A 25,361-nucleotide genomic window follows, 5' to 3' on the forward strand; every position below is an offset into this window, starting at 1 on the left:
ATATTGGCCAGAATGGCTTGCCATCATTGATGGAACAATGGATTCTGAATTATACCAGCAAATTCTAAAGGAAAATGTCAGGACAGCATTCTACCAAAAAATGGTTAAAGAAGAACAAGATTAATGATTTTGAATGTGTTAAAGTTGAATGAGTTAAGTCCGGACCTTAGTCCAACTGAAATGTTGTGGAAGGACCTGAAGCAAGCAGTTCATAGGAGGAAACCCACCAATATCACAGGGTTCAGGTGTTTCTTTACTGAAGAATGGGCAAAAATTCATACAAGCTGTTGTGCAGGACTGAGCAGCGGTTACAAAATACGTTAACTGTGGTTATTGCTTCAAAAAGGGGTCACACCAGACACTGAAAGCAAAGATTCACATACTGTTGCAACTCGTAAATATTTAACACTGGATCATGTTTCTCAGTAAATAAATGACAAAGTATATTTTTTGTCTCATTTGTTTGATTGGGTTCTCTTTGTCAACTTTCAGGACTTGTGTGGACATTCTCTTACTGATACACACACTGAGTATAGAAGAAGATTGAATGTGCATGGGGTCAGTGAATGTGCATGTTTTTTTTTAATATATTCAGGCTGGGGATGGAGCATGATGGCCAGGCAAATGAGTGTGGGGATGAGGTTCCAATGGGCAGTATAATGGCTCCTCTGGTTCAAGCAGCCTTCCACCGCTTTCATTGGTCCCGATGCAGTCAACAGGAACTCAGGCGATACCTCAAGTGAGTTACTTGCTTTTGGTAGCTTCCTGCTTTGTAGTATATGAATATATTCTATTATTCATCCTGTTACTTGATCACAAAATCTAAGATAGTACTATTGCTCATGCAGTACATATGACTGTCTGCGTGACGACCCCTTCGATCATGAGTGGCCAACTCTGCCCCAGCTGCCTGGTCTGCATTACTCTATGAACGACCAATGCCGCTTTGACTTTGGCATGGGCTACATGATGTGCACTGCGGTGAGTGTAAGAGAAATTTCATCATACCAACCAACCTGACATGCCATCTCCCTTCACATTCAACCATATAAGGGTCATTCTATTATTGTGGGTACATCTCATGTCCATGAAATATATTTTTAATATATTTTAATCAATATAAAACCTTTATTCATATCACATACAACCCTGGTATTTAGGTGTCTTTGTAAAGTTGCTCATTATACTCTGCATTTAAACATGACATTTACCTCAAATATAAATTAATTTCATAGTTTTGCCTTCAGCTGGATTAGGTTATCAAGACATTTGGATGGGCGCTTCAAAAATAATAAGTGTTCATTGTGATATAACTTGTTTTATTTGTGCTATCGTCAACTAAGTTACCCATTACCTTCATTTTGAGTATAGGCCCAACACACCTAAAATGTCAACTAAGTTACCTGTCAACTGTGTTACCCAGTAAGGGTAACATGGCGGACAGTAGCAAACATAGATGGTATTTTATGCACATATTCCTACAGATCACCTTTATACAATATAGATTGTTTCAAAGCAGTTGTGTAAGGTCATGTTTGGGTTTTTGGGAAAAAGGAAAACTTTTTTCTTCACATCGTCAAATTCTAAATATACCTCTAATTATAGAATGACCCACAAACTAGTCAGTAAATCTGACAATGCAGTATACTGAGTCTACCATAAGGCCATGTAATCTGTGGTTGTCACATGGTCTGTGTGTATGAATACGAGCATGACTGTTTCTTTTAGTACAGCACCTACGATCCTTGCAAGCAGCTGTGGTGCAGCCACCCCGAGAACCCTTTCTTCTGCAAGACCAAAAAGGGCCCTCCTATTGATGGGACCAAGTGTGAGACAGGAAAGGTTAGACCTTACACACAGAACCTGAGCATTTACCCAGAACCAAAATAAAAAATACCATTTTATACTTTGTTTTCTCGCTCTCTCTCTTTATTTCTCTAGCACTGTTTTAAGGGCCACTGTATCAAGCTGACGCCAGACATTCTTAGGCAGGATGGTCACTGGGGTCAGTGGACCAAGTTCGGTTCCTGCTCTCGTACCTGTGGTGGTGGAGTACAGTTCCGAACTCGAGAGTGCAACAACCCAATGTGAGTGTCTTCAAATCAATCAGTGAAAACGGTATTCTCATCTTCTCACATTTCTCTGTTGACTTAAACAAATCTGTTCTATGTTGTAGTCCAGCCAACGGGGGGCGCACTTGTTATGGAAACAACTATGAGTTCCAGCTCTGTAACATGGAGGAGTGTGCAAAGGCCCTGGCTGACTTTAGAGAGGAGCAGTGCAAAATGTGGAACCCCCACTTCGAGCATGAGGACACCAAACATCATTGGCTGCCCTACGAGCACTCTGAACGTAAGAGATGACCTGATTTATTTAGTGTTATTCATTTCCACATCATTTTTGTTCAATCTCATTTTATGCTAGTGAAAAAGCCATTGGCACAGTCATATGGTATTATACTCTTAATTTTAATGCTTCCTGATGTCCGCCATGTGTCTTGGGCCCGTGTTCATCTTTCTTTCAAAGGAATGTGCTTTTGAAATATTATTTACAATGCTAGTTTTTCTGTAAATGTTTTCATAGCATAAGAGCTTTTCCTCACCCCTGTTTATTTGTATTTTATGTGTCATAAAGAATTGTTTTCTGAATTTTGAGATATCGATAATACTTACAATAAGGTTTTATTTAACAATTGTTAACAATTATTTACATTAGTTAAAATTAATAATGAACAATTCACATGGCACAGTTGATGTTTATGGTTTCTTTTCACATCAGCAGCCAATGAGCTTGCTAGACTTACTTGTCTAATACTTGCTGTAGCAGTTGTAGTGCACTTTAGAAACCCTCCACCTTCCCCAGCTCCACCTGTATAGATCTGCTATGGGGTATTTTCATGTATGTTATATGTGCAGTAGCAGTATTTCTTGCATGCTCACAGCACCATGTCTGTGGATATATTGGCAGAAGCAAGTGTTGATACTTGGTCTGCTGCAAAAGCAGCGTAGCAGATCTATTTTACCAAGACCAGACACATGAACATTGCCATGTATATTACTACAGTACCTGATCTTATGACGAAAACGTACCTGTGGGAACTTTTCCCAAGATGTGAAATACGTACATATAAGTACATATCACTACAGTTTCCAACAGAAATAAACACTAGAGGTGGGTACAGTGAGTACTTGTAATCATTTTCGTACACAGTTATGATTACAGCTCCATATGTTTTGCTTTTCGGCTGTAACAAGCTTTCTCGGTAGCTCAGCCGGCATGGAATTGGACTTAGGATGCGGAATAGTTGGGTATGAATCCGGTGAAAAACATAACTCACAATGACACAGCTGAAAGATGAGATATTGAAAAACAAGCTAAAATGTCATGCTTGCAGTTGCATTTTTTACATCACTTTTGCTTTTGTTGATGCTATTGGGAAGATTTGGGTGTAGTGCAGATGGTACCTTATTTTAAAACATCATGGAGCATTAGAGCTATAGCACCACTCAATGGATATTTCAAGTCAGAACTGTGGTGACACATACAGAACTTATGTCACATAAAACGTACCATATGTACATTCATCTGTTCACAAACACTCTTTTAGCACCACTCAGTGGACATTTCACATCGAATATGTCACAAAACGTATGGTGTATTTCACATCTTTGCAAAAAAGTAACCACAGGTTCGTTTTTGTAATGAGATCATTTTGGTACAGTATATTACCACGCTAAACCCTCTGATAGTTGTCTCGACAGAATAAAAGTGATTTTTATCTCAAAATTCTGATTTTTCTTCTCAGACCTGAGTTTATGTCTTGCAGTTTTGACCATTTTGACTTTTTTTTCTTAGAATTGTGAGACAAAAACGGGCAATTCTGATTAAAAAAAAGGTCAAAATTGTGAAGTATAAACTCAGAATTGCACAAAAGTTACCCTTTTAATTCTGTGGCAGAAACAAATTTTAATAGTTTCGAGACAATGTTGAGATGTCGAAACCTAAATGCACAACAAAGATGGTACTTAAAAAGACGGAACTTGAATTCATTGAAAGGATGAAAGCAAAACTGCCTGGGAAAAAAGGGTCTGCATCTCTCCTTCAGGACCATGGTGTATTTTTTATGTTTTGGTATTTGGTAACTTCAACATTAAGACTTTAGAAAGAGTAATAGGGTTGTTACTTAAATGGAGAGTTAGGTAACACTTTAGAATATGGTTCCTTCATTAGTGAATAACTACACATGAATAAATGACTAATTCACTATTAACATTCTAGTAACTACTATTAACTAACAAGAAACTCTGATTAATGAATCAGTAAGTAATAGTGCTCATTTGAAAGTAGTAGTTCACTGTTAGCTAATCAGTAACTACTTTTTTTTCATATCTCCCAAAAAAAAAATCTACTATATACAGGTTCATAATTAATATGAATGATGCAAAATGTATCATTAATTCTAAAGTAAAGATCATGGTAACCCACTAGTAATACTCAGGTAAAACCAAATACTTCAGAAGGAATTACTAATTTTTTGGATCATGGTAACTCCTTAGTAATGACTGAAATTATTGTAAGCTATTGAGGTATATGTAAGGTTTTGGATAGTAATGACTCAAATGTTACTACATCCTTCTAAAGGAATTACTAATTATTTGGATCCGTATTCTAAAGTGAAGATCATGGTAACCCACTAGTAACGACTCAAGTGTTACCAAAGCCATCGGAAGTATGACTATCTAGAACCTTACAAAAACCTCAATAGTGTTTAATGACTTTAGTCATTACTAAGGAGTTATCATGATCTTCACTTTATAATTAATTATACATTTTGCATTATTTACATTAATTATGAACATGTATATAGTAGTTCTTAGTAATTCTCTGGGAGATCTAAAAAAAATAGTAGTTACTGATTAGCTAATAGTGAATTACCACGTTCAACTGAGTGCTATGACTTACTGATTCGTTAATCAGAGTTTCTTGTTAGTTAATAGTAGTTACTAGAATGTTAATAGTGCATTAGTCATTTGTTCCTGTGTAATTATTCATTAATGACGGAACAATATTCTAAAGTGTTACAGAGAGTTAAGTAACAACTTAGCTGCTTGGAAACATTCACCAAAGGCTTGGCTCAGTCATATCAGCCAAGAGGTGGACAGCAGCGGTTGGAAGAAAGGCACATGGAAATGTGATTAAGCAGCAATGGCATCTCCAGTTATCCTCTGGGGCGGAATTACTGCTACAGTAGAGGGAATGCAGGTAGCCAGCTAATAACCACTCCAGCCTCCCCCTCTTCTGCTGAAATGAGTAAACAGTCTTGTTTTCAGTGCACGTACAGTATGAACAATGTTATTTGAATCTAAATCATTTAAATCTTTATGATTTATGATTATTATGTAGCAGACATGTACTTTTAAGACTTACGACTCTAAAATAATTATCTTTAAACCACAAATCTGGTATCAGTGGCATTTGAATTTTCTAAAAGTAGCAATGTAATTAATTACTGATTTCCTGATCTCCTTATTATTCACAAGTATTCATTCTTGTACATTTTGTATGTTTGGATGTAGACTACTGTTCAAAAGTTTGGGGTCAGTTTTGTTTTTAAAATAAGTCTCTTATGTTTAACTGATGGCATTTAGCATATTTCATCCATCTCATTGAAATACAATAGAATCAACCTTAATTTAATGAATTCTATAAACCTAAAAGGTTTTGTACACATGTGTACATTTCCTCACAAGTTCCTCATGCCTAAAATGCTTACAGCTTGATGCTGACAATACATTAATAATTTCAGTGTCTCTGTAAACATGCAAAAATGTATGTGTGCTAAAACTACACCTTATGTGCAAATAGCTGCAATTATGAATTGTGTGAATTTGTCTGTGGTCTGTTGTTTGGACAGCTGATGAGAGATGTCAACTATACTGCCAGTCAAAAGAAACCGGCGACGTGGTGTCCATGAAGAGAATGGTGCATGATGGCACACGTTGTTCCTACAAAGACCCTTACAGCGTGTGTGTGCGTGGGGAGTGTGAGGTAAAGGTTATTCAAACACACCCACACAAACCATCCATCACTGAAGTTCATGCTCCAAAATGCCATAGAATGAATAATATCAGGCCTAATCAGTCTTCTGAGGCCTTTCCACTTCTCACTGCCAGGTAAATTGTTGATTTGCTAGAACTGGAGGCTGTTTTCAATGGTTTGTGTTTAGCTAGTTGTGTTATTGGTGGAATACATGAATGTGAAGCCCTGTAAGTGAGGCAGATTGATGAAGGACGTGCTTAGATCTCAATGTTTTGCTAGTGGAATTAAAAGATGAAGTGCATTCCAAGATGTATTGCTTTATAATCTGAGAGGGATATGAATGTCTGGAAAAAAAAAACTGGGTTTGAATGTGCACCAGCACTGGCACTCACTAAGGGAAAAAAAGGAGTTGTGATTGTTTCCATCCAGTTGTGTGCTCAAGAGTGTTTATTGATTTTATTGGCAAATAGGAGTTTTGGTTAAGATTAAGTTTAGAGTAAGTTCACCATTCATGGTCAATAGCAGTATTTTATTTTTATTATTATTATTTTTTAAATATATTTATAATTTAAAATATATTTAATGTAAATAAATATATATATATAAAAATATATATATATATATATATTTAATGTAAATATAATATAAATTAATGTTTTATACATTTTATTTTGATGCTCTTTTACTTGAAAAACTAAAAATGGTGATTATTTTTTCCCTTTATTTCTTTTTTTTATAAGCCTGTTTAGATTTCGTCTACCAATGTGATCACATGTGATTTTAAACATTTTTTTAAAGTAGGGTACAACAGGGCTAAAGGCACCTTTGATATTATTTTCCTTTAAACCATTAGATGGCAGAAAAACGTGGCATAGCACTTTTCAAAACATACACTTTTCAAGATACACATGCAAATTTGCCTGATCTTTGTCACGATCGTGAGCAGCAGCGCAAAGTTGATTAAATGCTTGTTTGATCTAATATTTGGTGTTTTTAAAAATATTCTAGATTTAAGAAGCAAATGAGATTTGATTAAAAAAAATAATAAATGTTAAGACAAAGGTCTACTTCATGATTTTCAGTTTTGTTTAAGATAATTAAAGCAGCAGTTTTTAAAGAACTAATATGATAATTAAATAATATGTAAAAGTATGGTATTTGGGGTAAAAAGCGCCCAGGCTGTTGGGGCTAAAAGGCACAATAATTAACATGATAATTAATAGAAGGATGACTTTTCCATTTGTTGACATGACATTGTTAGATTCAGATTGTAAATATCATATATTATGTTGGGTGTCCATCTTAGAGATAATCACCATGTTTAGAATGAAACCATCATATTTAAAAACATGATATTAATCATATCATATAATAAAATATAATTTGTTGTTACTTCTGTAAATCTATATTCAGTTACTATGGTATCTCCTTCAGTGCTTTCAGAATCTTTACATTTTGCTTCTGTATTTTAAAATATGTTTTATATTAACATATTTTAATGACAGTATATTTATGGAACAAAAATGAATTATTTTATTTATCAAAATAAGCAGAAAATAGTACAAACTTTGCTAAAGTAATTGTTTTGGACAAGTATTAACTTAGACATTATTTAAAAAACAAATTTGTATCAATACTGTGTGCACCCTGTGTGTGGGGTAAAAGGCCCCCCCTTGCCACCTATATGTTCTTGGTTCTCTTAAACCCTGCTCTCTGCACAGAAAGTGGGCTGTGACAATGTTATAGCCTCAGAGCTAGAGGACGATAAGTGTGGCGTGTGTGGAGGAGACAACTCTACCTGCAAGATTGTCAAAGGAAATTTCACCCGCAGCACAAGGAAACCAGGTAAACAAGTCTACATACATGACCTGTGCAGTTCATTCCATATTTTCAACCCAGATTTATTCTAAAATTCTAAATTCACCACATCCAGGAAATTCTTCAATTCTCAAATCTCATTTTTATTCTTGTGACTTGTATTCTTAGGTTTTCTGAAGATTTTGGAGATTCCTAAAGGAGCACGCCACATTCAGATCCGTGAATTCAAAGGAACACCACATATTCTAGGTAGAAGCTCCTTCTCAGCAAATACCCATGTGATTAATTACTCAGACACTGGCCCTCATAATTCAAGTGTCTGGCCTCCCACTGTTTGTTATTGATGGAGAGGTTTGGACTCCTCCTGGCATTGAAAACATTAGGAGCTCCAGCTCAGTGGCCGTGAAGCACCTTAGCTACTTAGAAGTAATGCCTTCCAAAACGATGATTTATAGGTACAAGAATCGCATATAAAATCAGCCTGATGAAGATTAATCCTTGTTTTTGTCTTACTGCATGCATAAATCGAATTGCATGGAGTTAGGACTGTCCTAATGTTAAATTGTCATTTGCTAGCGGTGAAGAACCAGGCCACGGATCATATCTTCCTGAACGACGAGGGTGATTTTCCTGAGTCACGTACAGTAATTGAGAAAGGTGTGGCGTGGGAGTACAGTAACAATGATGACATGGAGACGGTCCAGACCACCGGACCACTCAAATATGGAGTTCTCATTATGGTAAGAATGGGCATTGTACCATCCAAAATGACCAAAGTAGACCAAATCCATAACTATGCCTAACTTTCAAGGTTATTGAAATAATAGTTCCCCCAAAAATAAAAATTCTGTCATTAATTACTCACCCTCATGTCATTCCAAAGCCATAAGAACTTTGTTCATCTTCAAAACACCAATTAAGATATTTTTGATGGAATTCGAGAGCTTTTTGACCCTGCAACAGTTTTTTCTTTTCCATATCAGTCTTCAACGCACATTCACAAGAGTCGCACAGCGTATGTGTTCTGACGTTGGACCTGGATGCACTGTGCCTTGTTTACAAACAGAGGAATGCAGACTAACTATTTTAACAATGTCCTTACTTCCTTCTATGCAGGGTTGCCAGGTTTTCACAACAAAACCTGCCCAATCACGGTTGCCAGGTTTTTTACAACATTTCGAGGGGGGGTCCACATTAAAAAACGTGTTCTGGGGGATAAAATACACATTTTTTTGTCTGTGGTCCCCTGGTAAATTCGCATTTTAGGGGCTAAATATGAAGTTATTGGGTTCGTTTCAACCCACGGACATCAAAAACTTCCCGCGGCAACAGTGTAAAAGTATCCCAGTTCCGCGGGAAAGCGGCAGACTTGGCAACACTACGCCCAATTGCTACTCAAAACTAGCCCAAAAGTAGCCCAATTGCGTGTCGAGGGGGGTTCCCCGGTAAAAATTGCATTCCGGGCGGTAAAATACACATTTTGTGGCTGGATTCCCCTGGTAAAATTAGCATTCTAGGGGCTAAATATTACATTATTGGGGTCGCCTCAACCCGCGGACATGAAAAACAACCTGCGGCAACAGTGGTAAAGTAGCCCAATTCCATGGGAAAACCTTAAATGTCAAAAAGCTTTCGGATTTCATAAAAAATATCTAGATGAATGAAAGTCTTATGGGTTTGGAACGGCATAAGGGTGGGTAATTATTGACAGAATTTTTGGGTGAACAAACTCTTTAAGTACATCTAGTGGCAGTACATCTAGTGCATAGGGATAGTTCAGTTGTTGTTATTCACTCACCCTGGTATTGTGTCAATGGCATTTGCCCTTCTTTCTTTTTCAAACCATGAGAGGAGAAATTTTAAAAATGTTCTGCTCATGCTTTTCAGTTCAATAGCATTGAATAGTGACCAGAATAAAGCTTTAAAAAAGGTGCAAAAGTATCACAGAATGGTCCTATGTGAAACATTATCATATATTGGTTTTGACCTTGGTCTGTTGGTCTTCTGTGCATGGCTGTTCATGAGACTCTGTAAGGGCAGTGGTGCACACAAGTGCACCAATCTGAGAAATCTAAATTGAAACACAGAGCCTATAAATTTCAAAAAATGTCAGTGTACTTTATCCAGTGAGTTGAATATCTCTGGACAGAAACGGTTTGTCAGATGCCAGTCAGAATAACAGTTGACAGATGTGAACACAACAGATATATTCAGCTCAGAGAAGAAAGTACATCAATTGTAGTTTGTGTTTCATTTTTATTAATCTAGATTTCTCACAAAGTGTGCTTGTGCTGGGTATATTTAAAAAAATAAATAAATAAATAAATATATATATATCCTTTTGTTGCCAACAAATTAAGAAGAGATACAGCATTAGAATAACACCAGAGTGAATAAACGATTAATTAATTTTTGGGTAACATCTTTGGGTCAGCTAATAACAATTTAGGTCAAATCACATGATAACGATAGGACTAGTCTATTGAATGTTTTTTTTTTTTTTAAAGTAACATGCTTTACTAATATCAAACTCCTTTTCCAGGTTCAGTCTCAGAGCATTTCTAAAGTCACGCTTTCATACAAATACATCCTGCCAGAAGATCCGCTCTCATCAATGGAGAACGCCCTGCCTCAGGACGACACAGTTTACTTCGAGTGGGCTCTCAGGAAGTGGTCGCACTGTTCCAAGCCATGTGGTGGAGGTACACAGCAGTATATATAAGAACTGGCTACTTTTCAATAGATTTTAGATAAAATAAAAGTATGGTTTTGTTTGCTAGTTATGTTTTTCTTTTTTTAATTCCTTAAACTGCACTTCTGCATTCTGTATTATGTTGAGAAAAGTTGCTAAACAAATTTAATTCTTAATTCAGCTCTGTATGGTGCACAACTCTGACAGACATGAGCTTTGAGTGAAACTTGGATCAGTGGTAGGAGACAACAGCTTGTATTGTGGCGTTTTGTCTGTTTGTCTGGCTTGTAGGGAAACAGTACACACGCTTTGGATGCCGGAGGAAGTCTGATGGCAAAATGGTACACCGCACACTCTGCGCTAACATACCCAAACCTCGTGCCATCAGTCGAGCCTGCAACCAGAAGGAGTGCTCAGAACCAATGTAAGCAAATGAGGTTCACCATGTGGCAGTTTTCAAACCAATATAATGCAGTTGTACTTTTGATGTCTAAATGAGTAATGATGACCTTTTTTTAATGTGTTTCAGCTGGGTGACAGGAGAATGGGATGAGTGCAGTAAATCATGTGGTAAGACTGGTTCTCAAGTCCGACCTGTGCGCTGTGTGAGACCTGAATTGGACGGTTCATACAAAGCCATCAACGCTAAGTACTGCAATGACGACCGGCCCGAAGGGCGACGACCCTGTAATCGTCACCTGTGCCCGGCACAGTGGAGAACTGGACCTTGGTCTCAGGTGAGTATGAGGGTGGTTGAGAGTTTAAGATCGAAAAAATGTCTGTCAACATCAGATATCAAAGGATTAGTTCGCCAAAATAAAAGTTTCCTAAAGTAATGGCTGTTGAAACAGGAATAAATTACATTTTAAAATAATATATTGAAATAGAAAACCATCATTTTAAATTATAAAACTATTCTCGAATATTACTTTGCTGTATTTTTGATTAAATAAAAGCAGCTTTGGTGAGCATAACAGACTTCTTTAAACAAGTAAGTTAATTGATGTTATCTTTTTATTGTGTCCTAATCTGTTACTGTATATGTTTAAATGTTCTGCGTTATGTGCGCAGTGCTCAGTGACCTGTGGCAATGGGACTCAGGAGCGACAGGTTATGTGCAGCACCGCTGATAATGCCATCGGCATCTGTATGGACACCAAGCCTGAGAGCATCAAGTCATGTCTGCTTGCGCCATGTCCAAGTAAGTGTCCACTGCAACCTATACGGCTATTCAGTATTCACTTTCAAAACACTGTTCTTAAATTCTCTCTTAACTCCCAGATGACAGAGGGAACTTCCTCATCCAGTGGCTGTCCAGAGCAGACCCCGAGTTCCCAGCGCCCAAGATCTCCTCAAGTAAACGGCCGATCTCCAGTCATCAGCCTGCTGTGTGCTGCATGGCCGCTCTTTCCTGGACCCTGCCTCTTTCTCTAACGCTATGGCTCTGTTACACTCTGTCCTGACCGCTTCTCTGTCCCTCTCAGAGTCTTAACTTTTCCTTCATCCGAGGGAATTCTGCGGGCTAATTTTTTTCCTCTGCCCTTGTCCGCTTTGTACTTAGTCTTCTACAGGGCTGAGGGCTAAACAAGGCCTAAAAATGCATTGAAAGAGGGCAGTAGGTGCCTGTGCGGAAGAAGCCGTGATGGTTGTGCTACGTCAGGTAATATGGATATGACTGTTGTAACGAATTCCAGGGTGAATCATTCAACAAACTCTATGAAACAGACTCCTCTATGTGAGGGAGTTGGTCCGGTACTGTCAGTAACTGGAGCATTTCAGTCAGTCTGTCAAATAAATACATATATAAGAGCATAAAGAATATATCACTAAAATGACAATGTGGGCTATAATCTTTATTTATTTTGACTGTTAAATGTCATGTATTTTGTATATATTTTCTTGAAAAATGGTTTAAGAACTAAATATATAGAAGGAGTCACGAAAAGCAACTTTTATTATTTTTTACCCATTTTTTTTCCTATATGATGGTATGAAAAGACTAGAAGGGTAAAATGGTGCACGCTTTAACACTCATATTTTTATTTTATAAATCGGTTGCGTGTCGATGTTTGACATCCTTTTGAAGGATCAAAAATACCTCATGCTTCTACGTGTTTGTTTAAACTCACATCAGACATTTTTGCCTTATTTTAGGTTGAAGGGACGCGAGTTTACGTTTGCATGCCCACCAAATTTCGAAAAGAGGCAGCTAAAGAAAAGAACAACAACAAATATGGATGTTTACAGCTAAGCAAGTGTAGACGGTTGCTGCTCCTCAGATCTTCGGTTATATCATTGTCTTTCACTGCTGTATGATTGTAAGTCTGTGGAAAAGATGAAGCTATAGCGATGCAGACAATGTCTAAAGGCCTTTTTTTTAAACTATACAGCAATTATGTGTATATATTAAATGACGTTGAACATACTTAGTAACGTTAATAACATATTCAATGACTGTTATCTCTTACACCAGTAACAAAAGTAATATATTGTATTTATCTATGTATTTTGACCTTACAGGCCATGTTTCCTTGCCTGGAAAGTAATGATTTGAGATACGTATACAGTATATATCATGTTTAAAAGAGTATTTAAGGTTATAATGATATTTTAAAGGATTATAAAGTATCTGACTATGTGTGTGTGTGCGTGTGTGAGGTCCTGCTGTTTTATAACGGGAATGTCTGTCCATCTGAGTAACTGAAATAAATGTGACAGGGTCTAGGGTGAAAATCCTTCTTTATTTCACACACAAGACTTCGATATGAGCTTTACAGTGAAAAGCACTAATGGTAGCATTTGTTTAGACTGTTCTTCCAGCCCGTTCTGGAATTACATATTCAAAGCACCTTGCATCTGGACTGATTAGTAATTAAAACTGGTTTAAACTGATTTCAGAGAGAGTGTTGAAGGCAGCGTTTGGTCTGTAGTCAGATATCTGCTGAATGCTGGCCCCTGTAGGTCTTATTTGTCACAGCTCTTTCACTCCAGAGCGTAGCATTTCCTTTCATTATATGCGGTTACATTATGTGATTGTTTCAATGTAATCCAGGATGTGCCATTTCCATTTTTTTATAACTATATTCCTCCAAATTGTCTGTTTTTCAATGGATTTGACGGTGTTCAGGTGTTTTACCAAAGTGTTTACTAAACTGTGAATGGTGTGACATTTCAAAACAGTTTACATTGTACTGAGAAAAGTTGTATGTGTTGTCTTGTACATGCTCTATATTTGACAGGAAGTCTCTGTGTAACTAATGTGGTTTCTTGTCGGCTGTGTTTATGGGAATAAAGGGTCAAGTAATATATTGAATACTTAAATACTCTGAATTTGTGCTCTATAATTTCAGTTTTGCTCAGGATTTATTTTCATTCACTTTTTCTCATTGTTTATATATATATATATATATACGTTTTGTTTTGTTTTTTTTGTTGGTTTATTTTCATATTTCATTATTTTTTGTTATGTTATGTTATATAATTATAATTATATATTTGGTTTTTGGTTGGTTATATATGTTTGTTTTTTTGTTGGTTTATTTTCACATTTCATTCTTTTTATTGTGTTATGTTATGCTATATTTCTATTGTGTTCGGGTTTTTTTTTTTTACATTTCATTCTTTTTTATTATGTTATGTTATGTTATGTTATGTTATGTTATGTTATGTTATTACAATTATATATTTGGTTTTTGGTTGGTTATATATGTATGTTTGTTTTTTTGTTGGTTTATTTTTACATTTCTTTTTATTATGTTATGCTATGTTATGCTATATTTCTATTGTGTTTGTTTTTTTGTTGGTTTATTTTCACATTTACTTCTTTTTTGTTATGTTATGTTATGTTATGTTATGTTATGCTATGTTATGTTATATTTGTATTGTGTTCGTTTTTTGTTTTTTTGTTTTTTTGTTTTTTTACATTTCATTCTTTTTTATTATGTCATATTATGTTATGTTATGTAATTACAATTATATATTTGGTTTTTGGTTGGTTATATATATTTGGTTTTTTGTTGGTTTATTTTTACATTTCATTCTTTTTTTATTATGTTATGTTATGTTATGTTATGTTATATTTCTATTGTGTTTGTTTTTTTGTTGGTTTATTTTCACATTTACTTCTTTTTTGTTATGTTATGTTATGTTATGTTATGTTATGTTATGTTATGTTATGTTATGTTATGTTATGTTATTGATTTGCCATTATCATATTGACATCACTGTTTGCCAGGGTCATGCTGCTGCATGCTTCTTTCATTTTCATATTTCATATATTTTCTTATTTATTTCAATCTTTGTATTGAAACAGTCCCTAACTATCTTCCAGAGTCCTGCTTTTTAATTTCATTTTCATATTTTATACTTTTTTTTTTTCTTTTGTCATTTCATTTTTATAATTTCCGATTGTTGTACTGACATCACTAATACTGTGCATCCTGTTGGTTTATTTTTCAGGATTTCGCTGTAAAGGAGACAAGTCTGTGTTCTGTCGGATGGAGGTTCTCAATAAGTACTGCTCCAACCCCGGCTACAGGCAGATGTGCTGCAAGTCCTGCAGCGAGGTCAACTACACCTCTGAATTCAACCTGACTAGACCCTGGATGTACACCACTGTCTTCCCACCAGTGTCTCCCACTGCAACAGCTCCCGTTCGCACAACACATCTGTACAGGACCTCACAGAAGCCCGGCACAAGCATCACACCAACAGTCAGCAGATGGAGAAACATCAGCACTGAGCCCACAGCTTGGGGCTACACAACCACTGTGAACCCACTAACCCTAAAACCAGGAACCACAGTCCCTTTCACCACTGGTTCTGTCCCTGTGCACTCTAAGGATCCCAGCACATTTGACTACGAAGAGGAAACCAGCGCCCCCTTCTACGAGGACGAAACCTGGAGTGAAGTCTCAAGCGAACTCTTCTCAGAATCCGAATCATCAGAGTTCATCTCATCATCTGCTGAGCCTTGGCCAACCACTCCACAATATACAAGCACACCTGAGAATAACAACATTGAGACAACATTTCTGACAACAATACAGCCTAAGGTTACTGCAACAACAAGCCCTCCTGCCATAATCAGTCTCGATCAGTCAGAAGACAAGAAGGAGAATAACTCCATCGACGTGTCCTACAGGATTGTCAATCCAAACGAGGTCACACTCAACCACTTTGTCCCCAGAAAGCGAGTGCCGTTCCGTGAGAAAACACATAATAAAAGAATTCAAGAGCTCCTTGCGGAGAAAAGACGACAAGACTTCCTGCTTCAAAGACTGAAACGAAAACCAGGAGACTGATACATTTCCTTTTCTTTATCCCTGTGGTATTTTGTGAGTATATTTTTAAGTGGTTTTACGGCCTCTAAACTCTTTCTTGGCATTTGCAATATTTTTACAGGAAATAACCTCAGATCTCCATCTTTCATGTAGTATCTGTTCAAGGCATCTGAGCAGAAAGAAGAACGACCCTAGTCAAGGCTTTTTTTTATTTTTGAAGATGACATTGTCCCAGGGGTTTACCACATTTGGCTACTTGAAAAATGCATGGTGTGAATGAGGGCGTAAGAAACTGTCTGTTGTGAAGATCTAGCAGTTTAAGCTTTAGCTGGGCACATACCGTACGATTTTTCCAGGTTGTACACAATCCCACTAAGATTTTGGGTAAAAGTCATGGCGTGTCAAGACTGTACAATACACATTATATCCACAATTTTGGTCTGAGTGGTGCTGTTTACAGCATATATAAGACGTCACTGCAAGGCTACAATAAAATTTCACTGCCAGTACTTCATTGGAGGATGAGAATTGTTGTTAAAGGAGAAAAAATTACAGATAATGTACTCACCCCCTTGTCACCCAATACATTCATGTCTTTCTTTCTTCAGTTGTAAAGTGTTTTTTGTGGAAGACATTTCAAGATTTTTCTTCATATAGTGGACTTCAATAGTGCCCTGAGTTTGAACTTCCAAAATGCAGTTTAAATGCAGCTTCAAACGATCCCAAATGCGACTGTAAATGATCCCAGCTAAAGGAAGAAGGGTCTTATCTAGCGAAACAATCGGTTATTTATAGATTTTATAATGTCAAATGCTCATCTAGTCTTGCTCTAAACTCAGTTTTTTTTTCCGGTTCAATACAGTTAGAGTATGTCGAAAAACTCCCATCTCATGTTCACCCTCAACTTCAAAATCATCCTACATCGCTGTTTTACCTCTTTTGTTAAGGGTGTTTGATTTTCTTTGCATTTTCACTTTGCAAAGACTGGGTCGGTACTTTTGTACCAAAGTAGGATGATTTTGAAATGATTTTTTAAGTTGAGGTAGAAAATAGGATAAAAATGGATAAAATGGGAGTTTTTCGACAGAGTTCAGGCAGAGCAAGATAAGATGAGCATTTGAGGTTAAAAAGTATTTAAATTGTATTTTTTTAAATGAAAATAACCGATCGTTTCGGTAGACAAGACCCTTCTTCCTCGGCTGCAATCGTTTACAACCCCATTTGGGATCGTTTGAAGTCGCATTTAAACTGCATTTTGGAAGTTCAAACTCGGGGCACCATAGAAGTCCATTATATGGAGAAAAATCCTGAAGTTTTTTCCTCAAAAACATAATTTCTTTATGACTGAAGAAAGAAAGACATGAACATCTTGGATGACAAGGGGGTGAGTACATTATCTGTAAATTTTTGTTCTGGAAGTGAACTTTAAGGGAATAAATTAAGGGAACTCCTTTAAGAGAATAAATCATCCTATGGTGAATACACATGACACAAAGACCTCACATTTTGCGCTACAGAAATTGTATGATGCTGAAATTTGTCTCAGGTGGCAAAATCGTACAGTTTGAACCTGACTTAAAGCATGATTTTTCAGAATACACTCAAATGAAAGCTTGTTAAATGAAGAGATCCATGAATCATATTATTTTACAAATGTTACGCAATTTTTCTCTAACCTGTGAGGGGAAAGTCATGTTGTTAGTCATTGCCTCACCTTCCCAAAGGTTTAGGGGAGAGTGGGGTAAGATGAGCCATTTTTTACTCATGTAAAAGATAAGCAGAAATGAGGCAGAAGTACAATGAAAGTATCTAAAGTAATTTCAGGATGTTTCCTATCATTTTAAATGATCTGAATGTATCTAGGAGAAAGGATTCTCAAAATATAGCTTCTTATACTTAATTTGCCCCAGGTTAGGGTTTAAACAGACTATCTGACGAAATCTGATTCAAACCCAAGTGAAATTTTAAATATGATTTACTTCTTTTAAAAACAAATACAATAATCAATTTAAATATAGTTATTTTCGTAAAGCTAACTTAAAATAAAACCAATCAAATGAAGTTTGATTAGCTGATTAGTAATTTAAAAAGTTGGATTTTTGATTAGTAATATGCATTTCTAAGAACTTTATTTGGACAACTTTAAAGCCGATCTTCTCAATATTTAGTTTTTTCTGCACCTTCAGATTCCAGATTTTCGAACAGTTTCTTATCTTTTCAGTATCTTGAGCAAATATTGTCATATACAGACCATACATCAATGAAAACCTTATTTATTCAGCTTTCAGATGAATATAAATCTCAATTTTAAAAAACTGTCCCTTATGACTGGTTTTATGTAATAATGTAATAATTATGTAATAATATGTATATATATATGATAAACTAAACCAGTTGCGTAATATCACATTAAAATACCTGCTTATATTTCAGAGATTTAACTTAACATCAGTGCCTTATGGGGTAAGTTAAAGTGCTTGCTCACCTTCCCAACAGCATTTGCCCCATAGCTGGCATATTGAAAAAAAAAATAATAATAAAAAAAAAAAAATAATAAAACTAGCTAGCTTACCAATTCAGGCTAATATTTAGCTAAATGATTTGCATGGTTTTATATGTTTCTAAATCACCTATATGCACCATAAATATAGACCTGGATACAATTGATTTGATGTAACAGCCATTACATCTGTTATGCTAAAATTTTACTTTGACAAGCCAAAAACAGTTTTTAAAGTAAATGGGTGCTTTCCACTCCTCCCATGTTGTTTCTTCTTTTCACAGTCTGGCATAAATGATGGGTGGTTTCAAAATACATAGTCACAGTAAAAGTGTACTGTTGCCAAGATACAGGGGGTGGGTCAACTTACCCACTGGCTCAACTTACCCCACTCTCCCCTGTTGACCCTGTTGAAAATAAAATCTGCTTAAGCTGGTTTGTTGGTCATAGATGGTCTGGTTTGTTGGTTTTAGATGAGTTTTGGTCAGCTGGTGAGGCTGGCAGACCAGTTAAACCAGCTAAACACCATCTTGACCAGACTGGGAGGCCAGCTAAACCAACTTAATCTAGATCTGCTAAAAAGTTGGTTTACTGGGTTTTGCTTTTTCTTTTTTTCCATCAGGAGAATGATTTTTCAACATCTAGTTCAACTTGTCCAAACTTTTCAGGTCAACTTGCTTTAAATCTCCATTGTTTTATAGTATATATAGAGCTAACCGCCCAAGCCCATGGATCCTGTGTAAAGATGCAGGTGTAAAATTTGCCAAGTTTCAGCTCCAAAAATGTCCATTTTTCTATTGTTAATTTGTGTGACTAACTTGACCCCGATGCAAAATCTGTATTTATGAATTGTGTGGATTCCTGTTGAAATAACTCACTTTTGACCATAAAAATGAACAGAACAACGGTTCATTTCGGTCAAGTTTACAGTGTACGTCAATAGTGTAACCAGTGTATGAAGCAGCTTTCTGTTGATCAGTACGGTGAATCCATGTGTCCAGCCTGCAAAATCTACATAGGGAAATCTTTTCCCACTACACGGAATTCCAGATTGTGTGGATTCCTATTGAAATGACTGGATTCAATTTACAGAACAATGGTTTTTGACTGCACCTTACATGTGACTGCGCATCAAACCTGGATACTACAAACCTTATGTTGAAAAATCATACTTAGGTGTCGTAATGTGTTCAGAAATATTTATATTCTGCTAAATGAACAAATGCAAATTAGCTAGATGCTGCATAATGGAATGTAAACTACTTCTAACTTGAGCAATATGCTGAATAAACAGCAAGACGCATCGCAGCAGGCAAATATGTCACAATGTTTACATGGGGAAAAAAGAAAACAGATGGACTCAAGTGTGAACAGCATTAGAATGGCCGCTGTGGGATTGCTGGTCATCTCATGAAATTTTGGAACAAAACATTAATTCTGTAACCACATGACTATTTCTTGCAAACTTAACTGGCTTCTCTCTTAATAAATGCACAGAACTGAATCCCTTCGTAAATGTTGTAAATATGAACTAGAATTTATTTTTTTGTATTTATTGAAGTACCTGTGTGCTTTTTCCCAAAGCCATTTTGTGTTTATCAGACCATTTTTTTGTGCATGCGGCATGAGTGACAATCTTACACGTATCCAAGAGCCAATAATATGATATCTCCTCCACATTGTCCAAACACTGTATTGAGAAATCAGTGTATTTTAAAAATGCAGGGAACGTCTGCATTCTTTATTTATCACGTCTACATTCTTGATTCAAGGGGTACAAGTGGACATCTACATTCTTGATTCATCATTCTTCACTTAATAAAGCTGCAAATGAACTAACAATTTTGGTCTTATTCCAGCTGTGTGTGTGTAAAAAAAAAAAAAAAAAAAAAAGATTGGAAAAATAATTCTGGGTCACTAATTCTAAGTAGAAATCAACTGATGGCCACAAGATGGCAGTGCTTCTCTTTTTATCGTTTTTTTCTGGTCTGATTTGAGTAGTCTTTATCTCATTCTTAATTTCTCTCAGTATCACCTTCCTGAAATGATTTGTCTCGAATCAATATACATGCTTAAACTGCCATTAAGCTGGTTACATACAGACTAGTTTTATTTGTGGATGAGGAACAAGTTTTTTTTTTGTTATATTGAGCCAATGTATGGTAGATTTCGAGACAGCAGATGGCAGTTTAGTGTCAACTACATTGTTTTCACTAATGTTTTCCTACTATTGGGTGGTCAAGGTCTTAAAGTTGCTGTTTCCTTTGTAACCTTGTGTCATTAGAAACAAATTAAATAATGAAGGCCTGACAAAAAATAGCTTGCCTTTAATAGTCAACATGACTTAAAGTTTCAGTGCTTCTGGCTATAATAGACTTTAGATTTATTATAACAGGCCTACATTAAAAACATGTTTTATAGTTAAGTATGCAAAATTTGTATGTACACAATGATAGTTAAATAATAGGGCTAGGCATACTGTAATCATAACTTATAATCATACTTATAATCATACTGTAGCCAACATTATGATTCTCACAGATTAGTAATGTCTGTAATAAATTGACCTTGTAATTGCACACAATAACATAGGGGGCATCTTAAAAATGTCCTTTACCAGAGCTGCCCCGTGGCACATGTTTATATATCAATTTCCTCGTGGCCTTCGTATCAGATTGCTGTCTTATCTATGTGGAAAACACAAACAGGACAAAAATAAACCTTATCTGCATATAGCTTACAAAAAAGTGATCTCATAGCAAACAATAAACTGGAAGTATAAAAATAAATGTCCTGTATTTTTATACATGTATGTGATAGTTATTTCTGTCACACATAGTATGTAAAACCTTCTAGTAAAAGTTTCTAGTAATATTTGGCTTGATGTTTACATGATACTTTTGTGACTGTTTTTATGTTAATTACAGTTTTTCTTGATTGCTAAAACACTACAACCAGTCTTTTGAACTAAAATTTCAAAACCATAATGCCATTTTTCAAAAAGCACACCCATTTCCCTGAACTATAAACACTATTCCCCTGCTTTAACACATGAGTCAGATTTGGTGAACTGTTACTGCAAAACTCTACACACAAATCCCTACATTTCTCAGTGCTTACACCATGTGATCATTTAGAAAGCACTAGCATTCAATATTGTTCACTCGAGTCTGCAAAGTTTGAGCTCAATTAGCATACAATTACCCAAGTGGAAACACTAGGAGTCAAAATCTATCACACACCAATCAGAACCTTCGATGGAGATAAAAGTGCCAAAGTCAGCTTAGTTTGGTGCATTTCTCAGATCAGAAATGAAATTCTCAAAACTACTTGTTCAACCTCCACATCATCTAGTCACTTGTGCACATTGTGCAATTTTTTTTTAACAAGTTGCGTTTGCTTTGGTATATTCATGCAGCTGATTATGCAACTGATTTGTCTGCGGTTTTCATGTTGCTATAGTCTTTCCCCTCAAAACATCAAGTCATTAGCTCATTGTATATGTCTTTGCAGTAAATGCTACATTTTTGATCTAGCTGTCAAGCATATTCTACACATTTCTATTAGACTTTTTGTAAATTTGCCATGAATTGTTCAAGTGAATACTGACTTTCACTAATGTAGAGACTACAGATCAACCGATGATAAAGCAGTTCTCTGTAATAGCTCAAAGGTACATCTCAACATCTCATGAACCTTCAGTTGGGAAGCATATATAGACAGAGGACAACACAAGAGTTACAAATTCTGGACTTTCTAATTTATATTTTGGCCTTTGCCCATATTTCTCTTTTCTATTTCACAATGACTTTGTAATGTATTTATATTTTATTTCTTTTTTTTTACGTTGATTTTTTTGTTTTGTCAGACCACTAGTAAAAGTGTAACTGTGTATCCTATCTGGTCTTTTTCAATCAATATCCCGCATACAGTAATATGCAATTTCGAAGACAAAGAATAGGAGGTGAAAGAGGAAGAGGAGGAGAAGAAGGAGGAGGACGACGACAACAACATGGAAGAGAAATAGGAAGGGCAAGGGCAAGAAAACAAGCAGTCTTCTATATTTTAGCTGATGCGTGCCAGGGTTATAACCAATTAGAGTGTGATGTTGAGGAGGTTGTTTGGCCTGTCCCAGACCAAAGACATGGATGCTGGGGCAGAATAATTATTTTTGTTGTTGTTTGCTGTTTTGTGCTGTACTCTACAGTACAATAAATTAAGGATTAAAACACTTGCAAATGCATACATTTGTTGTATTCATCATTTTTTTTTCCCAAGCAACAGTTATTACCAGTTTTCGTAGTATTGTTTTCAATTGATCTCATCAGTGTGTAAAACTGTGTTGTAGTGTGTGTGTTTTTGAGGGTTTGTGTGTCATGTCTAAGAGAAAAGTTTGTTTTTTTCAGCAAGATTGAGTTGTTTTGAGTGGAGAGCTTCATTTTGACCTGAATATAGTAAGTTCGGAGAATTGAGTTAGAAGTTACGGATTTGTGTTTAGAGTTTCGCAAAAGCGAGGCATAATTTCAAGAAATGTGTTTAAGCAATTGAGAAAAACTGTAATAACAGCAAATTTACAGTTAACTTTTCCCCTTCAAATTCCCTTAATGTGTACCTATTGTAAACACCTTTGACAGATATTCTTGAATAGCTGACACTGTTTTACCACAAAAAAAGCAAGCACTGTTCAGAAATGTGGCTATTGTAGTAACTTTATGTTTAGATCAAAAACACGTTGGAACACTGACAATGAAACAAAACCAGCAAGAGTGAACAATTTATAGTGTTTACACCAATCAACGAGTCATTGCATTATCAAATGTACTGTAAATAAATAGATAAGGTAACTAAATATATTTTATAACCAGTTGTTGCAAGATAAAAATAAAAATATCAAAGTATCATGTAAGTTATTAAAATTTAAACAAAACATGAGAATACAATCACAGCCGCTTCCTGTTAAGTAGAAATATATGGCTCATAAACAGTTGTAAATATGGCCAAATATTACTGTAGAGCACACTACGTTTTAAATTGTAGCTTGTTAACTAAGTATTTTGTATGGATCCTCCTTATCTACATAGAACATCAACCAGAATGTTCTGACGTGCTTCCAACTCCCATACAGTATGTACAGAACATTTACAACAAACAAATCCATTCATGTCGTTCAATCAATATTTCATACATGTACTTCTTACCACAGAGAGCAGCAGTGAAACTTTAATGGTCACTCCATTGCGTGTCCTGCTCTGCTGAAGTTGACTTTATCTTAAAAATTCCTGAATAATTTAGTTGCAAAAAAAAAAAAATCCTTTGAAACCTCGAGGCCTTATTCTATCTCGCTTCAACCAACGCACACTTCTGCATGGTGGCGTTTTATATAACCGCATTGTGTAAGAGTTACTTAAAACGAACCCTGAATACAACTGACAAACTAATGGTGTTTTTTTAGGGCAAATTGCTTTCTGTGTTTACGTGAAGTAACATGCGGTTGTGTAATTTTGCTGTTTGTGTATCATGTGTATCTTTGAAATGCCGACCAATCTCTTTTAAGATTTGAAATTCGTTCCAATGAAGAAGCAAACTCATCTACTACATCTTGGATGTACTCAAAACTAGTAAACAAATTCCAAAGCCATGAAATGCTCTGGATAGCCAGTAAGTATTTGAGACGCAGCTAATTATTCATTCAACGGTTTAAAAAAAATGTTTTTCAAAAATAACTAGCAAAATATCAAAGGAGGCTAAGCTATTTTTGGCTTGCCATATGTAGCTCCATCAAAGCCTTTGATGCCGGATCACATGCAGCACGCTTCATTTATTAAAGTGACAGGGATATGATGCAGCAGTCACGAACAGAAGGACGAAGGTAAGAAAAAAAAAAAAAAAAAACTTTAGTAATAAACACGCTGTCAGTGCTGAGGGTGAATGATAAAGGTCATCTTCTCAAAGGTCCTCGGTGGGTCTATCCTGCACGTGATAAACAGGTTACACGTGCTAAAGAAGACGTGCGCAGTTACTTATAAACCAGACTCTCCAGTTCACAGTACATTTATTGCCCTGCTGTGTCGTGTTTACTAAGACATCTAAGCACCCAGTCGCTTAATCAGATTTTAGTGCAGACACTCTGGCAAATCAACAAAAAATAAACCTGCTCACAGGTGAAATGTTTTTATAGGATTAATATATTACTTATTTTATTATATCTGGAGAAAGTTCGCATTGCTAGATATGTATTTATATATAGGATTATTTTATTTATTTGATAATATCTGTAAAAGTGCAAACACAATAGCAAAACATTGAATTTTTCAAACATGCATTTACGTACAAACAATACTGTACAGACACTAACGTTTTTTTTTTTTCCTTTAAATAAAATATAAAATCCAGGCGCATACTATGCAAACAGTACTTTAAACACTGTTAATAAGCTAAGTGTACTATATAACCAGTGCATATTATGACCACACATAGGTTATTGCAAAGTTTGTTTAGAGAAATTGTTCATAATAGATTGTGATTATTAAAATAAATATTGGTGACTCTGTATATTCCATTAAGTATCAGGGACTTGTGTTTGATATGGTATGTTATGATGGGCAAACAGATCATTAACATCAGATGACATCATTCATTAAACACTTTCTTTTAGGAAAGAACGGTTATATAATTTGTTTGGTAAACAATGTAAATCTGTTCACCAGTTGACTCACAAAGCAAACATAACTGGAAAGAGGAGATTTCTGAGCCACTAGCAACTTCAAAAGAAATAGCTGACTGTTTTCAAACAGGTTTCCTAGTTACCATGTTTACTATTAGTCAGTGTTGGGAAGGTTACTTTGGAAATGTAATAGGTTACAGATTACCATTTATTCTATTTAAATAAGTTACCATATTTAAAAGGTAATAAGTAATGTAACTTTTTTTAATTACTTACTAACTAATGTAACAGATTATATTTGATTATTTTTCTGTATTTACATTTAGTCATTTAGCAGACACTTTTATCCAAAGCTATTTATAAAGG

The 25,361-nt window shown here is 35.7% G+C and overlaps 1 protein-coding gene and 1 long non-coding RNA gene across 5 annotated transcripts in view; one reads left to right on the top strand and one right to left on the bottom strand.

The window, feature by feature from the left end:
- adamts2a (ADAM metallopeptidase with thrombospondin type 1 motif, 2a) overlaps window positions 1-16,464 on the top strand; it is a 69,458-nt gene extending 52,994 nt beyond the window's left edge. The window contains exons 8-22 of one of the 2 annotated variants that reach the window (XM_051093097.1): window positions 596-739; window positions 849-987; window positions 1,729-1,842; window positions 1,942-2,087; window positions 2,177-2,352; window positions 5,915-6,048; window positions 7,761-7,884; window positions 8,026-8,106; window positions 8,434-8,597; window positions 10,400-10,559; window positions 10,841-10,973; window positions 11,079-11,286; window positions 11,621-11,750; window positions 11,831-11,905; window positions 15,008-16,464. In XM_051093097.1, coding sequence (XP_050949054.1) covers window positions 596-739; window positions 849-987; window positions 1,729-1,842; window positions 1,942-2,087; window positions 2,177-2,352; window positions 5,915-6,048; window positions 7,761-7,884; window positions 8,026-8,106; window positions 8,434-8,597; window positions 10,400-10,559; window positions 10,841-10,973; window positions 11,079-11,286; window positions 11,621-11,750; window positions 11,831-11,905; window positions 15,008-15,852 — 2,773 coding nt within the window. In that variant the 3' untranslated portion in view covers window positions 15,853-16,464. The remainder of the gene's footprint in view (window positions 1-595; window positions 740-848; window positions 988-1,728; window positions 1,843-1,941; window positions 2,088-2,176; window positions 2,353-5,914; window positions 6,049-7,760; window positions 7,885-8,025; window positions 8,107-8,433; window positions 8,598-10,399; window positions 10,560-10,840; window positions 10,974-11,078; window positions 11,287-11,620; window positions 11,751-11,830; window positions 11,906-15,007) is intronic. The other variant, XM_051093098.1, reaches the window with a different exon arrangement.
- The window catches only part of LOC127152443 (uncharacterized), a 34,422-nt gene extending 10,670 nt beyond the window's left edge, over window positions 1-23,752 (bottom strand). For all 3 annotated transcript variants that reach the window (XR_007825080.1, XR_007825079.1, XR_007825078.1), the window contains exon 1: window positions 23,530-23,752. This is a non-coding gene — a long non-coding RNA (uncharacterized LOC127152443). The remainder of the gene's footprint in view (window positions 1-23,529) is intronic.
- Window positions 23,753-25,361: the final 1,609 nt, after the last annotated feature.

Source organism: Labeo rohita, chromosome 21, assembly GCF_022985175.1.
Source record: "Labeo rohita strain BAU-BD-2019 chromosome 21, IGBB_LRoh.1.0, whole genome shotgun sequence".
In the NCBI taxonomy this organism is placed as follows: Eukaryota; Metazoa; Chordata; class Actinopteri; order Cypriniformes; family Cyprinidae; genus Labeo; species Labeo rohita.